The sequence below is a fragment of the Oncorhynchus nerka genome, linkage group LG2, assembly GCF_034236695.1.
Source record: "Oncorhynchus nerka isolate Pitt River linkage group LG2, Oner_Uvic_2.0, whole genome shotgun sequence".
Lineage (NCBI taxonomy): Eukaryota > Metazoa > Chordata > Actinopteri > Salmoniformes > Salmonidae > Oncorhynchus > Oncorhynchus nerka.
This window is the reverse complement of record NC_088397.1, coordinates 84,276,346-84,293,308: the sequence shown is the minus strand read 5'-3', so window position 1 is coordinate 84,293,308 and position 16,963 is coordinate 84,276,346. Positions and strand designations below refer to the sequence as shown.

General features: G+C 45.0%; 1 protein-coding gene across 1 annotated transcript in view; it reads left to right on the top strand.

Moving 5' to 3' along the window:
* The window catches only part of LOC115143765 (histone-lysine N-methyltransferase SETD5-like), a 38,570-nt gene that overhangs the window by 5,730 nt on the left and 15,877 nt on the right, over positions 1-16,963 (top strand). The window contains 6 exon segments of the mRNA XM_065003948.1: positions 8,729-8,956; positions 10,090-10,192; positions 10,741-11,009; positions 11,198-11,256; positions 13,746-13,933; positions 15,467-15,505. Of these exon segments, the coding sequence (XP_064860020.1) occupies positions 8,886-8,956; positions 10,090-10,192; positions 10,741-11,009; positions 11,198-11,256; positions 13,746-13,933; positions 15,467-15,505 (729 nt within the window). The 5' untranslated portion in view covers positions 8,729-8,885.

The following is a 16,963-nucleotide window of genomic DNA, read 5'->3' as shown; positions in this document are numbered from 1 at the left end:
CAAGGGCAGGCCATTTTTACGCGCAACGCACTTCATCTCCTGTCTGTCCCCTTCTGTGAGCTTGTGTGGCCTCCAACTTCCTGGCTGAGCCGTTGTTGCTAGACGTTTTCACTTCACAATAACAGCACTTACAGATGACCAGTGCAGCTCTAGTAGGGCAGAAATTTGACGAACTGACTTGTTGGACAGATGGTATCCTACGACGGTGCCACATTGAAAGTCATGGAGCTGTTCAGTAAGGCCATTCTACAGCCAATGTTTTGCTATGAAGATTGCATGGATGTGTGATACATTTTATACACCTGTCAGCAACGGTTGTGGCTGAAATAGCCGAATCCACAAATTTAAAGGGGTGTCCACATACTTTTGTATATGCAGTGTTTTCCCCTCAAATGTGTGTCGGGGACAATAAAACAAGCTCAAGGTCAGAGTACTGACGGATTTGCCTTGGCCAGCTGAAACATTGCAAAACCTTGTGCATATTTCTGACACGTGTTTACACAAAGGGTGTTGTTGCACCGCCGAGAGCAAATAAGGAAGATGAATAAACTAAATAGGAGTCAGACCCTTCAACACCTACCTACCCACTGCAGCTGCCCACTTTTGTAATACGCAGCTGAAAACAAATGGGGAAATGGCTCACTGCTGCCAAGTTGTTCCTGCTCTAGCTGCCGCCTCCTGTGACCTGGAACTGAGGTTCCTGTTGGGGGGAGGGGTGCCTTTTTATTGCCTTGCTTCAGATTTGTCTCCTTCCCTTCCCAAAACTGGTTATGGCTGAGTTGGAGGTTAGGCAGCACTAGCTGTTCCATTTACTTCCTCTTCACCAACACCAAGCAATGGTCTAAATGTTTTCACTCATCCATGCTTGCTTTATTGAATAGTGTATATTGTAATTTTTGTGCCTGTTTTAAATCATTTGTATCGTTGTATTTCCTGAGCCCAAACAGAGTAGAATTGGTGGGCAAACGACTCTGTATTGGTAGCCCCTGTGTATAGCCTCACTACTGTTATTTTACTGCTGCTCTTTAATTATTTGTGCTTTTTTATTTTTTACTTATCTATTTTTTTACTTAACACTCATTTTTCTTAACTGCATTGTTGGTTAAGGGCTTGTAAGTAATAATTTCACTGCAAGGTCTACACCTGTTGTATTCGGCGCATTTGATAGGCTAAACCCAGGAACCTGAAGGCATGTCAAAATGGCCGCTCTGTTTTCTGTGTGACGCTGCGCCTGGTCTATCGTTACCATACGTATGCGTTTTCTGATGAACATCAGCGCGAGGTGGAGTGAAGGCTGACCGTCTGTCTCGCTGCATAAGCGCGTCAGCTAAAGGAGGAAATGGAAATGTCATGTAAATGTGTTCGTCATGAGAGAGAGGAGAGAGAGAGAGAGAGAGAGAGAGAGAGACTGCTTGATGTTATGCTAGAACACGGGCTTATCTGACAATGAGTGGTCAGGCCCTTGTTTCGTTCTTTTGCTCAGGCTTCTGCGGACTATTTCATGAAGTACAGGGAGTGTATTAACTAAAGAGACTGTTACTCAGACTCACTGCCTTTTCATTTATTTTAATTTCTCCCTTTTTTTTATGTGAAAATTCCACCCCCGACACCCATGAAGCAGGCTGATGCAAAAATAGAAGGCAGACATTAGTGAAGTGACCACAAGTCAAGCACTGTGCCCAGCCAACAAGTTCCAACAAATGTAAGAAAGTAGCCATCCCATGATGAATGTGAACTGTTGCTTTGTATGGCCCTATTAACATTACTCTAAACAGATGGTTTGCTACCTCAGCGTCGAAAAGCAGACTCAATGAGCAGCTCTTGTGTCAGTCTGACTAATAGAAAGTGATAGGTCAGACTGAGATGTTGTGTACACAAAAATCCATATGACGATTAAATTGCCTGAATTGATGCATGAATGTTAGTTTTAACAATGTGCTCCACAGTTTTTATTCGAATTACCCTTTAAACTATTAACCATCAATTGTCCCATTTAACAATCACCCATAATGAACGACATCAGCAAAATGCCTGCGATATGTGATCGTTATGGTCGGTGTCGATAATCTTCTGTTTATCGTCCCAGTTCTATTGTGAACCCAAACCAGCATCTCTTCCCTTTCCCTCAAGCTCTCTTTCGCTCTCCTCTTCTGCCCCAGTGGACAGTGGCTTGGTTTGTTTGCTTCCAAAACAGATGATTGATTTTGTGACACATTGGCCCTTCTGTCGGCCTGCTCCCTTTTATTTTTCCATTGTGTCCCCCTCAGCCCCACTCTGGTCCCGGTCCATTCAGACAGCTGGACATTGTTGTGTTAATGGCAGGCTGCAATGAGCTTCTCTCTGCTTGACCGCATGGCATGAGAACCGTCAGATCATGATATCGGTGTTCTGATCTGATGACACAATGGCTGACCAAAATTGGAGTTGAAATCGCGGTTTAGCCATTTGACTGAGGCGCTGTCTCAACAGAGAGCCTATATCACGATATCAAAAAAGAATGAGTGTTGGGACTCAGTTCGTTGGATTATTAACATGAAACCTCATCTCCGTATCCCATGTTTTCTTTCAGGGGGTTGCTTTTAGCAGGAGGCTGGGTGGGGTCCTATTTGATGCAGAAATGTTTTTCTGCTTTGTAATTGTGTTGTGAGACCAGGAGACTGTCGCTGTGGGGAACAATTGGGTTGTGCATATAGCAGACCGTTGTGATATTCAAAGAGGATGAGAGAGATGGAGGAGCTGTTATCATGCATACTGTACTTTCTCTCTCACTTTCTCCTTCTGGCACTTTCTATCTCTCTCACTTTCTCTTTCCCCCATTATTTTCATGTGGAAGGGTTGCATAAATGACTAGCGACTTCTGCCAAATATCGTGTGGGATTCCAGAGAGGAGCTTTACTACCTACCTGCTTCAAGAACCTTACTCTCTTTTATTTTCTATTTTTCTAAAAACAGAAAAATATTTCTTATTCAGGCCTTCATTTCCTACTAGTTTCCCAGAATCTAGCTATTCCTCTTTTGATCAATGTTCTGTTAGTGATGTATTTTTTTAAACGTCACATCACCCACCGCAGATGTTCTTTCAATGCAACTCAGCCAGTACCATGTGCATCAAAATGTAAGCTCCAGGGTTGAGGTCAATTTCAATTCTAGTCAATAGCAGAGGTGCATGAAGATGCCCCATGCATTTGCCACAAAATCCTCATTTTGCTAAGTTCGCCGTATTGTACCTTGCTGTGGATAGTGCTAAAACAATGACTGCAAGAATCAGATTTTCCAATGTCAAGTAGCTGCAGTTAAAAAGACCCCTCCCCAGTAAAACATGCATTGCTAGGCTATGCCCAGTATTGAAGCACTGAAGTTTTGAAGCATTGAAACGCCAGATGATCCACCTTGTCATTTCAAGTCTTTCTCAAACGTTCTGTGCGTGAAGTGGCTTGCGTTGTGCCAGGCTATTGTCTTCTGCTTCTATTAAAATGTTCTGGTGTAAAAATACATTTGCTAACTAAATGCTAATGCCTCAGCCACATCACCAAGGTTGAAAGTTTTGTACTTTTTAAATTTATTTTTTATCAGTAATATGAATGCGACATTGAAGAATACACACAGCCGTTCTGGTGTGGTTTTTGGGTGACGGAGATTTATTTTTTATCTCACCTTTATTTAACCAGGTAGACCAGTTGAGAACAAGTTCTCATTTACAACTGCGACCTGGCCAAGATAAAGCAAAGCAGTGCGACAAAAACAATAGAGTTACACATAGAATAAACAGGTACAGTCAATAACACAATAGAAAAATCTGCATACAGTGTGTGCAAATGAAGTAAGGAGGTAAGGCAATAAATAGGCCAATAGTGGCGAAGTAATTACAATTGAGCAATTTACACTGGAGTGATATGTGCAGATAATGACGTTCAAGTAGACTGTCAAATTGGGCAAGAACCCGAAACCCAGCACCAATGCTCCTCAATGGCAACAGCGCAAGGGCAGGGAGTGGCACTATTTACAAATCGAAGAACACATTGCCCAAGGAGTTTTCACTCTGTCAATTCCTCTTCTCCTCAACCTAGACTCCTAAAACAGTGCTGAGGGGATTTCCAATGGTAAAAAAAGGTGTTCATTATGTCTAGGGCCTATTGAATGAGAGCACACACTGACCCCTCAGCCTATTTCCTGAAATATGGGTGGCTGTGTGCAGGGTGAGCGGCACGGCTGCATCACTTCGGTTTGTTATGGCGGCGGCGGGGGTGTCTATGTTTTGGTCAAGCGGTGCATGGCTTACTCTGCCTGCTAGGCTGTTTCTAGGTGTTCAGCTGTTTGTGTGTGTGTTTGTCTGTAAACATCCTGTTTCCTCTACCTTCTTGTGACTGCTTACGTACACTATATCCCACCAGGGACACGTGAGCACCTAAATCATTTAAATATTAAAAGGAATCAAAATGATTTATTACCAGATGGTACAAGCACTTCTAGCAGAGCTCAACTGTGTCTGGAGAGTGAAAGAGGGAGGGGAGTGAAGGACAGGCCGGGAAGAGAGAAACAGGAGGAAGTGGGATGGAGGGAGGTAAAGGATTCCTCTGTGCTGTTCATTTTATCACCCTCACGGACTTCTTCAAAATGGCCTCTGTTCTAGTGAAGTGAAAAGAATTTGAGCCCGCTGGTAATTTGAGCCTGCTATTCAAGGCTGGGGGGAGCAAACAAGGGAGGGAGGAAGGGGGAGAGGTAAGAGAGGCCCTTCTGGAATATACCTCTCGGTTCATTGTTGTTTTGGAACGAGGCCCAAAGGTGAACTCCCTTTGAGGCCTCGCAGGGAACCAGCTATTTCTGTCCCAAAAATGTATCTCTTGTACATCTTTCTCACTACTAACAGTCAAGTTGTTTCAAATAAGCTCTTATTTTCTCTATGGCACTCTGGCCATATGCTATGGGATTTCCTTTTTCTTCTTAAAGTCAGTTACTCTTAACACTTTGTATGACATTACATAACTTTTCCCTAAAGTACAATTGTACGATTGTACATGCTAGATAGACAATCCCCATCCAAGCAAAACACGGGTCGGTGTTTCTTACTGCAGCCTACTGTATTTGCACAAGATAAAGCCTTTTATTGAAAAGAAAAGTAAAAGTCCCTCAGATTTAAAGGGGATTTCAACTCAGAAGTGTAAAATTGGAATGTTCTGTACCGTAAACACTTTGTATATTGTTCTTATCAAACCAAACACAAGGTTTGAATCTGTTTGTAGCAGAGCAACGCACACATCTAGGGCCACACCTTTCCACTATTGTATTTGGATTAATGTTTTCTGGGCAACAACCACTTTGAGAAAGAGTGCATATTTTTCCGCAGTCGTCACTGTTCGGCTAGAAACTACCCAGAGTTAACTGACCTTGACGTTAGTGGAGGGAGCTAGGCTATTAGGTAATCCATTGTTGTTGCCTAGATGCTGGTAACTAGCCACTGGGAATGCATGCAAGCTAGCGTTAGCGTAGCTAAGGGACCAGTTCAGAAATGCCATGCATCTCAGTACTTTGACCAGGCTACCAATTACTGGACTCACCCCAGTAGAACAATGCGCTTTATACAAGGATGGGTCATAAAGTCTGCGTGTAGTGTCGTCTTCATTGTGCAAACCAATATTAGCTGCATTATCGCCAGTGTTACGTGTTAAAACCACTTCCTCGTGTGTGCGACAGTGTATGTACCTGCGCGCGCCCTCGTGTACATTTTAGTACGTTCACGTAATTTCATGACTGTGAGAGTCAGTGATTTTAAGATGACCTTGCTCTATGCCAGATCCTCTCCCGCTCCCTGCTGCTGGGTTCACACGCTCCCAGGGCTGGTTCTTCTTTCTGCAGCCTCAGTCTGCTGCCTGCCTGCGAGGTGGCTGGGCGGATGAGACAGAGCCGCGAGAGAGTCAGAGGAGTGTTGCTCAGTGTTCAAGAGTTGTTGTCGTGGTGTATGGATCATATGACAGCCGGCTGGATGACTCACCCTTGTGATGTGTCTGGGCAAACACTGCCCCCGCTGGTTCTCCTTGGTACTGCACGCGGTGAGGAGGCGAGAGGCCCAGTTAGAGCTCCCACTGTAGGGGTGGTGGAGGTGGTGATTGGGGGATCTGTCTGTTGTTTTTCTCCACACTGGATATATAGTACCACAGGATATATAGTACCACTGGATATATAGCATCACTGGATATATAGCACCACGGGATATATAGGGATATATAGCACCACGGGATATGTAGCACCACTAGAAATATAGCACCACAGGATATGTAGCACCACGGGATATATAGGGATATATAGCACCACGGGATATATAGCACCACTATATATAGCACCACGGGATATGTAGCACCACGGGATATGTAGCACCACGGGATATGTAGCACCACGGGATATGTAGCACCACGGGATATGTAGCACCACTATATATATATAGCCCCACGGGATATATAGCCCCACGGGATATGTAGCACCACTAGAAATATAGCACCACGGGATATATAGCACCACGGGATATATAGCACCACTATATATATATAGCACCACGGGATATAAAGCACCACGGGATATATAGCACCACTATATATATATAGCACCACGGGATATATAGCACCACGGGATATATAGCACCACTATATATATATAGCACCACGGGATATATAGCACCACTATATATATATATAGCACCACTATATATATATATAGCACCACGGGATATATAGCACCACGGGATATATAGCACCACGGGATATATAGCACCACTATATATATATAGCACCACGGGATATATAGCACCACGGGATATATAGCACCACTATATATATATAGCACCACTATATATATATATAGCACCACGGGATATATAGCACCACGGGATATATAGCACCACGGGATATATAGCACCACTGGCCTGGGCGTCACTTTGACATGTTGGTCATTTAGCAAACCCTCTTATCCACAGCTTACGGTCAGTAACCCATCGAGCCCTGGTCAACAGTAGTGCACTATATAGGGAATAGTGTGCCATGCAGACCGACTCCACTCCTGGCAGTCATTGCTGTTGTAACAAAGCCAATCTAGGTGGAGCAGCCTGCATGACTCAGCATACTGTTTGTTCTATGTGAAGTATTATAGGTGGCTCTTTGACATTTCCCGTGTGTGTGATTGTGCCTGTGCTGCATGCGAGTGTGTACGGGAACACATGCCAAAGAGAGCTTCTTGTAATGAACACTGGTTCCTCATCTAATTTGAGTTTTGAACACTCTTTTGTTATGAAGCTGTTGAAGTATCAGATGTTAGTTTTGACCGTGTCATTGCTGTTACTATTCTTATCCAACTTGCCTAAGATGAAGGCCTATAAGTGCCAACTCATGGTCCTGAAAGTCATGTTCATTGTTCACACACACTTACAGAACATGACCAGCAGTTTGCCAGCGTTGTTTTTGTTGAGAGGGTTCTTTGTTTAGTTGAGGCAGAGTAATGCTGCTTCTACCTCTGTAGTCCTTTTTAGGCTTGTTTTGTCGAGGACTCACAAGGATTTAGTATGACCTCTGAGTTGGGATGACTCACGATAGTTCATTGAGAATCCAAATGGTCCAGTGGTGTGTCATCAGCGGGGTACGCAGCTTTATTGCCAGCTTGTATCTATAATGGTGTTTTGACCATGGAGGTTTTGCCTGGATCCTGCTGGGGCTTTACCAAACTCCCTCAGAACTGTGTTTGCTGACTGTTCACTTGTTACTTTTGTGTGTGGGTCTGGTGTCTGTGTTTTTGGTGTCTGTATTTTAGGGCTGTGACGGTCATGGAATTTTGGACTAAAAGACACTCTACTCGGCTCCTGACTGCATGTGCTGCTGCTGCAGGGAGGGGGGCGTTGCCTCGAAATCAAATCTCATTTATTTATATAGCCCTTCGTACATCAGCTGATATCTCAAAGTGCTGTACAGAAACCCAGCCTAAAACCCAGCCTCGACAACTGAAAACTTGTTTGCTTAAACACCTCGCTTGTTTCAGCAAGGAGCAACGGTTTCGTTAAGTTGGAGAGTCTAGTCCATGTTAGAGCAGAAACAGACTCAACTGCACAAATGCCTATAAATGCTGGGCGTCCCATCTTCAGTCACCTGTTCACTCCACACATTTATTAGAATAAAACATATATATTCTTTAATGTTTACGTTTAGTTTATATTCATGACGGCCTTTATCCATAACTGTCTGTTATACGGTAATTGTGCCAACCCTATGTCTGTGTGTAGATAATTGTGCCAACCCTGTGTCTGTGTGTAGGTAATAGTGCCAACCCTATGTCTGTGTGTAGGTAATAGTGCCAACCCTATGTCTGTGTGTAGGTAATAGTGCCAACCCTATGTCTGTGTGTAGGTAATAGTGCCAACCCTATGTCTGTGTGTAGGTAATAGTGCCAACCCTATGTCTGTGTGTAGGTAATAGTGCCAACCCTATGTCTGTGTGTAGGTAATAGTGCCAACCCTATGTCTGTGTGTAGGTAATAGTGCCAACCCTATGTCTGTGTGTAGGTAATTGTGCCAACCCTATGTCTGTGTGTAGGTAATTGTGCCAACCCTATGTCTGTGTGTAGGTAATTGTGCCAACCCTATGTCTGTGTGTAGGTAATTGTGCCAACCCTATGTCTGTGTGTAGGTAATTGTGCCAACCCTATGCCTGTGTGTAGGTAATTGTCTCACTATTTACCTCCCTCTTTCTCTCAGGTCTCCCCATGTCCGTGAGCCGTCGGCTGCGGCTTTGCGGCACCCCACCCCTAGAGTGGTCTGTCGCTGCAGTTCGGACCCCGTGATCCCTCTCCCGCCCCCCCCCCCCCTCCTCCTCCCTCCCCTCGTTCCCCTCCTCATCGCTGTGCAGGACGTCATGAGCATAGTAATCGCGCTGGGAGTCACCACACCAGAAACGTCCTACTCAGATATGGCTGCTGGATCAGAGTGAGTACCGCGAGGGAGGGGTGGAGGGCGGGGTGAGGGAGTGAGTACCGAGGAGGTGTGGGGGTGAGAATGCACGCATCCTTCTTCACCTTCTAGAAATAGACTTGTCAACTATGGTGAAAGCCTTTCTCTTGCATTGTAAAAAATAAACAAGGTGGAAAAACCTTGCACTGATGCACTCAACCACCACATACATCACATACTGTAACTGAATAGTGATGATGCCAAGGCTAAATCAGACAAGTATTGAAATAGGAGCCCAACAGTCCACCGTTCTGCAGAACACTGTAAAGAAATGTCCCCAGAAACCACAGGGAAATGGACCTGAACCCAGCGCTGTTGCTACACTGTAGGTGGGACAGATGAAACGGACCTGAACCCAGCACTGCTGCTACACTGTAGGTGAGACCGATGAAATGGACCTGAACCCAGCACTGCTGTAGGTGAGACAGATGAAATGGACCTGAACCCAGCACTGCTGTAGGTGAGACTATGGAATGTAGCTGGATCAGGCCTCCTTCCCCCTCTCCATACATGACTTCTCCTCCTTCTCCCCCCAACCTGACTCGGGGGGGATTTCACTTCACATGGAAACAATCATAAACAGAAAGCAGACAAGACATTTACAAAACAAATCTCCTGCTGGGATGTAATATTTTCTTGTTTGAGATGGAGCGTTATGACATTTGAGATGATAATTCGGCAGCGCTTCGTGCACCAGGACTGTAGTTGTTAGGTGAAAGACAAGGTTGTTCTCCTCTCCCACCGAGACCTCTGCTAAAGGGCAACGGGGGAGGTGCATAACACGCCAGGAATCATGGCGTCCGACATTCCATTTCCTGAATGGTCATCATTCTCCCAGGCTTTCCTTGGCTCTTGGGGGATGTTTTGGGCTGTGGTGCCATCTAGTGTACAGAACAGGCCTGGGAGATTTCACCTGCTGGTTGTTTACAAGCTTAGCTGCTGTATAAGTGGTTGAAGAAATGGCTTTCACCATAGTTAGACTAAACATTTAGTCTTTCTAGATAAAAATGTTTCTTCTAACTTGTCCCATTATCTGGTTGTCTTTCTATCTTTAACTTCTACCTTTCTCCTGCTCTCGCTCTCTCTCTCTCTCGCTCTCTCTCTCTCAGCCCTGAGTCAGTGGAAGCAAGTCCTGCCGTGAACGAGAAAAACTACCCCAACCACAACTGTGGGAGTGCACACAGTCATGGGTATCGAGGACTGCCATATACTGTGAGTACACGGCTCTCCTCCTCTATCACTATTAGTCTCTGTTCTATACTTATATCTACCTTCACTCTAATTATAGTCTCTGTTCTATACTTAGATATCTACCTTCACTCTAATTATAGTCCCTGTTCTATACTTAAATATCAACCTTCACTCTAATTATAAGCCAGTCTTTGTTATATACTTAGTTATCAATATTTCGGTCAAGTACCTTTTTGGAAGATGACTTTTTGCAGAAAACTAAATGAATTAGTCAGTGTGAGAGCACGTAAAGCCAAGTACGGCTGCATGTGGAATCTTAGGTCAGAGGAGAAGGATTATCCCTTACTACACGGCAGTCTCACATATCCTAGACAAAACAAACAAATTCAAGTCAGCGCAATGTTGGAACTCTGTAATGCTGCTTGACACGTTCACACAGCGCCGCCTTGCGTTTTCAGCTAACAGGTTGTATTGTCATGTACCATTTGGTTTGTCCTCATTTTCATTCGTCTTCCATTTTCCGTTTCCTCTTCCTCCTTTTTTTGTGCCTGAACACCTGTTGTTTGAAGATGCAACAGTCTTCCGTTGTGTGTTGTCAGGATCACAACTATGGCGCGCCCCCTCCCCCCACCCCACCCGCCTCCCCGCTCTCCCAAACCATCATTCCCCGCATGGAGCTCAACCCCGCCTCCCGCTACCATGACAACGCCACCAATGGCGGCCAGGAGGAGAACTCTGCCGACAGCGAAAGCTCGTCGGAGGAAGACGGGGCTGTGGCCAGCTGGTGCCACTGCAGCCTGACGCAGGATGGCTTCCTCATCAAGTGCGAGAGCTGCAGGTGAGATAACATGTTCCTGAATACACTCTGTTGATGTGTAGAAGTGCCGGATGATTTTATACGTTAGCTATATTTGTGTGCGTCGCCTCTTCTATTTGTCTTACATGAACACACAGACATAGTATAAGTCATATATTGATATAGCAGATCTGCAATTTCCTGGTTATAATATTGTTTTGTGATTTCAGGGGGCTGGACAGAAGGAAAGGACTGTATGGCCAACGCAGGAAACCAGAAAATGTATCAGGTATTGTGAAGGGTACTTGACACAGACTGCATAACATGCATCTTAATGTCCGTCTTCCAAGTATGGAACACGCATACAGCCACAACATTAATGCTTTGGCAGTACGTACAGTTGAAGTCGGAAGTTTACATATTAAAACTTGTTTTTCAACCACTCCACAAATTTCTTGTTCACAAACTATAATTTTGGCAAGTCGGTTAGGACATCTACTTTGTACATGACACAAGTAATTTTTTACAGACAGATTATTTCACTTATAATTCTCTGTATCACAATTCCAGTGAATGAGAAGTTTACATACGCTAATACGGAACCCAAACTGGCATGCGCCATCGTGCATACATTTATTTTGTCCCCCCACACCAAACGTGATCACAACACGCAGGTTAAAATATCAAAACAAACTCTGAACAAATTATATTAATTTGGGGACAGGTCGAAAAGCATTAAACATTTATGGCAATTTGTCCTATTTAGCTAGCTTTCTGTTGCTAGCTAATTTGTCCTGGGATATAAACATTAAGTTATTTTACCTGAAATGCACAAGGTCCTCTACTCCACCAATTAATCCACACATAAAACGGTCAACCGAATCGTTTCTAGTCATCTCTCTTCCTTCCAGGCCTTTTCTTCTCTTGACTTTATATTGCGATTGGCAACTTTCATAAATTAGGTGCATTACCACCACTGACTTCGTTCGTCTATACCACGTGGGTATAACCAATGAGGAGATGGCACGTGGGTACCTGCTTCTATCAACCAATGAGGAGATGGGAGAGGCAGGGCTTTCAGCGCGATCTGTGTCAGAAATAGAACTGATTTCTATTTTAGCCCTTGTTAAAGCAGACGCTCGCACGAGCAGTGGCGCGCACGAGCAGTGTGGGTGCAATAATTGAATAACATACTTCTTTTACAACGCTCGCACACGCAACGCGGGTGGTGTAATCAGCCTGTTAGTTGACTGTCCCTTTTAAACAGCTTGGAAAATTCCAGAAACTGATTTAATGGCTTTAGAAGCTTCTGATAGGCTAATTAACATAATTTGAGTCAATTGGAGGTGTACCTGTGGATGTATTTCAAGGCCTACCTTCATACTCAGTGCCTCTTTGCTTGACATCATGGGAAAATCAAAAGAAATCAGCCAAGACCTCAGAAACAAAAATGTAGATCTCCACAAGTCTGGTTCATCCGTGGGAGCAATTTCCAAACGCCTGAAGGTACCACGCGTAATATTGTTTGTACAGATGAACAAGTATAAACACCATGAAACCACTCAGCCGTCATACCGCTCAAGAAGGAGACGCGTTCTGTCTCCTAGAGATGATTGTGCTTTGTTGTGAAAAGTGCAAATCAATCCCAGAACAGCAGCAAAGGACCTCGTGAAGATGCTGGAGGAAACGGGAACAAAAGTTTCTATATCCACAGTAAAACAAGTCCTCTATCGACATAACCTGAAAGGCCGCTCATCAAGGAAGAAGCCACTGCTCCACAACCGCCATAAAAAAGCCAGACTACGGTTTGCAACTGCACATGAGGACAAAGATCGTACTTTTTGGAGGAATGTCTTTTGGTCTGATGAAAGAAAATATAACGTGTTTGGCCGTAATGACCATTGTTATATTTGGAGGAAAAAGGGGGAGGCTTGCATACCGAAGAACATCATCCCAACGTGAAGCACGGGGGTGTCAACATCATGTTGTGGGGGTGCTTTGCTGCAGGAGGGACTGGTGCACTTCACAAAATAGATGCCATCATGAGGCAGGGAAATTATGTGGATATATTGAAGCAACATCTCAAGACATTAGTCAAGGTGTTGGAGTGGCCATCACATAGCCCTGACCTCAATCCTATAGAACATTTGTGGGCAGAACTGAAAAAGCGTGTGTGAGCAAGGAGGCCTACAAACCTGACTCCGTTAGACCAGCTCTGTCAGGAGGAATAGGCCAAAACTCACCCAACTTATTGTGGGAAGCTGGTGGAAGGCTACCTGAAACGTTTGACCCAATTTAAACAATTTAAAGGCAATGCTACCAAATACTACTTGAGTGTATGTAAACTTCTGACCCACTGGGAATGTGATGAAAGAAATAAAAGTTGCAATAAATCAATCATTCTCTGTACTATTATTCTGACATTTCACATTCTTAAAATAAATTGGTGATCCTAACTGACCTAAGACAGGGAATTTTTACCAGGATGTAATGTCAGGAATTGTGAAATGGAGTTTAAATGTATTTCGCTAAGGTGTATGTAAACTTCAACTGTACTTATAATTTGCCACTTGGTCTCAACCTCACGTAAACGCCATGGGCCAGTTTTCCTGGACACAGATTGAGCATAGGCCTGGACTAAGAAGATCAAAGGAGAATCTCTATTGAAGTAGCTTTTTAGTACTGGACTAGGCTTAATATTAGTCCAAGAAACCTAAGTGTTCACTGTTGACGGGCCCAGGTACCTGTGCATGCTCAAGTCTCTCTTCTTGTTTCTAGTGGGCGAGAGCAGTGCCACGGAGAGCGGCGACGAGGAGGTGTCGCCCGCCACAGTGTCCTACACGGCCACACAGCACACGCCCACCAGCATCACGCTCACTGTCAACCGCGTCAAGCGGAACAAGTCCAAGAAGAGGAAGAAGAGCATGGAGAAGGCCCGCGGAGTGCCCAAGGGCAAGAAAATCAAGGTTGGTACAAGGAAGCGAGGGCCCAATTAACACCGCAAAGAGTCCTACCTGTGTGCTAAATGCGAGGCATGCCAGGCAAAAGTGACGTGCTAAATGTAGTGCTAGTGGAAGGTGTCAGCCGCCACGTGGGCTAAATGTAGTGCTAGTGGAAGGTGTCAGCCGCCACGTGGGCTAAATGTAGTGCTAGTGGAAGGTGTCAGCCGCCACGTGGGCTAAATGTAGTGCTAGTGGAAGGTGTCAGCCGCCACGTGGGCTAAATGTAGTGCTAGTGGAAGGTGTCAGCCGCCACGTGGGCTAAATGTAGTGCTAGTGGAAGGTGTCAGCCGCCACGTGGGCTAAATGTAGTGCTAGTGGAAGGTGTCAGCCGCCACGTGGGCTAAATGTAGTGCTAGTGGAAGGTGTCAGCCGCCACGTGGGCTAAATGTAGTGCTAGTGGAAGGTGTCAGCCGCCACGTGGGCTAAATGTAGTGCTAGTGGAAGGTGTCAGCCGCCACGTGGGCTAAATGTAGTGCTAGTGGAAGGTGTCAGCCGCCACGTGGGCTAAATGTAGTGCTAGTGGAAGGTGTCAGCCGCCACGTGGGCTAAATGTAGTGCTAGTGGAAGGTGTCAGCCGCCACGTGGGCTAAATGTAGTGCTAGTGGAAGGTGTCAGCCGCCACGTGGGCTAAATGTAGTGCTAGTGGAAGGTGTCAGCCGCCACGTGGGCTAAATGTAGTGCTAGTGGAAGGTGTCAGCCGCCACGTGGGCTAAATGTAGTGCTAGTGGAAGGTGTCAGCCGCCACGTGGGCTAAATGTAGTGCTAGTGGAAGGTGTCAGCCGCCACGTGGGCTAAATGTAGTGCTAGTGGAAGGTGTCAGCCGCCACGTGGGCTAAATGTAGTGCTAGTGGAAGGTGTCAGCCGCCACGTGGGCTAAATGTAGTGCTAGTGGAAGGTGTCAGCCGCCACGTGGGCTAAATGTAGTGCTAGTGGAAGGTGCCAGCTGCCACTTGCGCCAAATGTAGTGGTAGCAGCGGCAAGTGTTGACAAAATGCCACACGAGCAAAGTTTGAAAAGGGTCTGAGTGTGCAAATGCACAACTCGCAGCTAGTAAGAGGACCAAGATCGCGAAGTTTCCTGTTTAACTTGCTTAGAAGGTTGATCTGATCGTACTCGTATATGTAATTGATAGTTTGATCAGATCAGATGATACTAGTGACTGGAAAAAAACGGTGTTTTAATATGCCCAAAACAGATGTTGTCAAAATGATGTTTTTTTAATTAATTTTTTTAAGATAACTGAGTAAAAATCGTATCAGGAAAATAACTACTTGGCACACCTCAGCTGAGTATGCCTATTTTCGACCTCTAGAGGCCAAGAGAGGAGTTGCAGTCTTTTTCTAGTGGCAGAAATAGTTATTTTTGGTACATTATTTTAGATTAAACTCCGAAATGTCTAAACGTTGAATACAGACTGTCTGAAACTTTGTTTTAAAGTTGTAAGTGGACTCTGAAATGTGGCCAAAACGTTGAGTAAACAAGTGTCTGTCTTTACAGGCCTTCAGAGAGGGTTCTAGAAAGTCCATGAGGATGAAGGTAAGATTCGTTCACTCCTGAGGATCTTCTGTTTAGTTATATACCAATGTATACCACTACACATTTGAACTTCACAGCCTTGTGAAAGTATTCACCCCACTTGGCATTTTTCCTATTTTGTTGCCTTTTAATTAACCTGGAATTAAAATATATTTGGGGGGATTTGTATAATTTGATTTACACAACATGCCTACCACTTTAGTCGTTTAGCTCAGTTACCTTAGCTTTCTTGGGAACAGGAACAGAGGGCCACCATTGTTCCTGTTCCCAAGAAAGCTAAGGTAACTGAGCTAAACGACTACCACCCCGTAGCACTCACCATATCACCTCCACCCTAGACCCACTCCAATTTGCTTACCGCCAGAATAGGTCCACAGACGATGCAATCTCAACCACACTGCACACTGCCCTAACCCATCTGGACAAGAGGAATACCTATGTGAGAATGCTGTTCATCGACTACAGCTCGGCATTTAACACCATAGTACCCTCCAAACTCGTCATCAAGTGAGGGAGGTGAGGGCCCTCGGAGTGTGGTGTCAGGAAAATAACCTCACACTCAACGTCAACAAAACTAAGGAGATGATTGTGGACTTCAGGAAACAGCAGAGGGAACACCCCCCTATCCACATCGATGGAACAGTAGTGGAGAGGGTAGTAAGTTTTAAGTTCCTCGGCGTACACATCACAGACAAACTGAATTGGTCCACCCACACAGACAGCATCGTGAAGAAGGGGCAGCAGCGCCTCTTCAACCTCAGGAGGCTGAAGAAATTTGGCTTGTCACCAAAAGCACTCACAAACTTCTACAGATGCACAATCGAGAGCATCCTGTCGGGCTGTATCACCGCCTGGTACGGCAACTGCTCCGCCCACAACCGTAAGGCTCTCCAGAGGGTAGTGAGGTCTGCACAACGCATCACCGGGGGCAAACTACCTGCCCTCCAGGACACCTACACCACCCGATGTCACAGGAAGGCCATAAAGATCATCAAGGACAACAACCACCGAGCCACTGCCTGTTCACCCCGCTATCATCCAGAAGGCGAGGTCAGTACAGGTGCATCAAAGCTGGGACTGAGAGACTGAAAAACAGCTTCTATCTCAAGGCCATCAGACTGTTAAACAGCCACCACTAACATTGAGTGGCTGCTGCCAACACACTGACTCAACTCCAGCCACTTTAATAATGGGAATTGATGGGAATTGATGTAAAATATATCACTAGCCACTTTAAACGATGCTACTTAATATAATGTTTACATACCCTACATTATTTATCTCATATGTATACGTATATACTGTACTCTATATCATCTACTGCATCTTTATGTAATACATGTATCACTAGCCACTTTGAACTATGCCACTTTGTTTACATACTCATCTCATATGTATATACTGTACTCGATACCATCTACTGCATCTTGCCTATGCCGCTCTGTACCATCACTCATT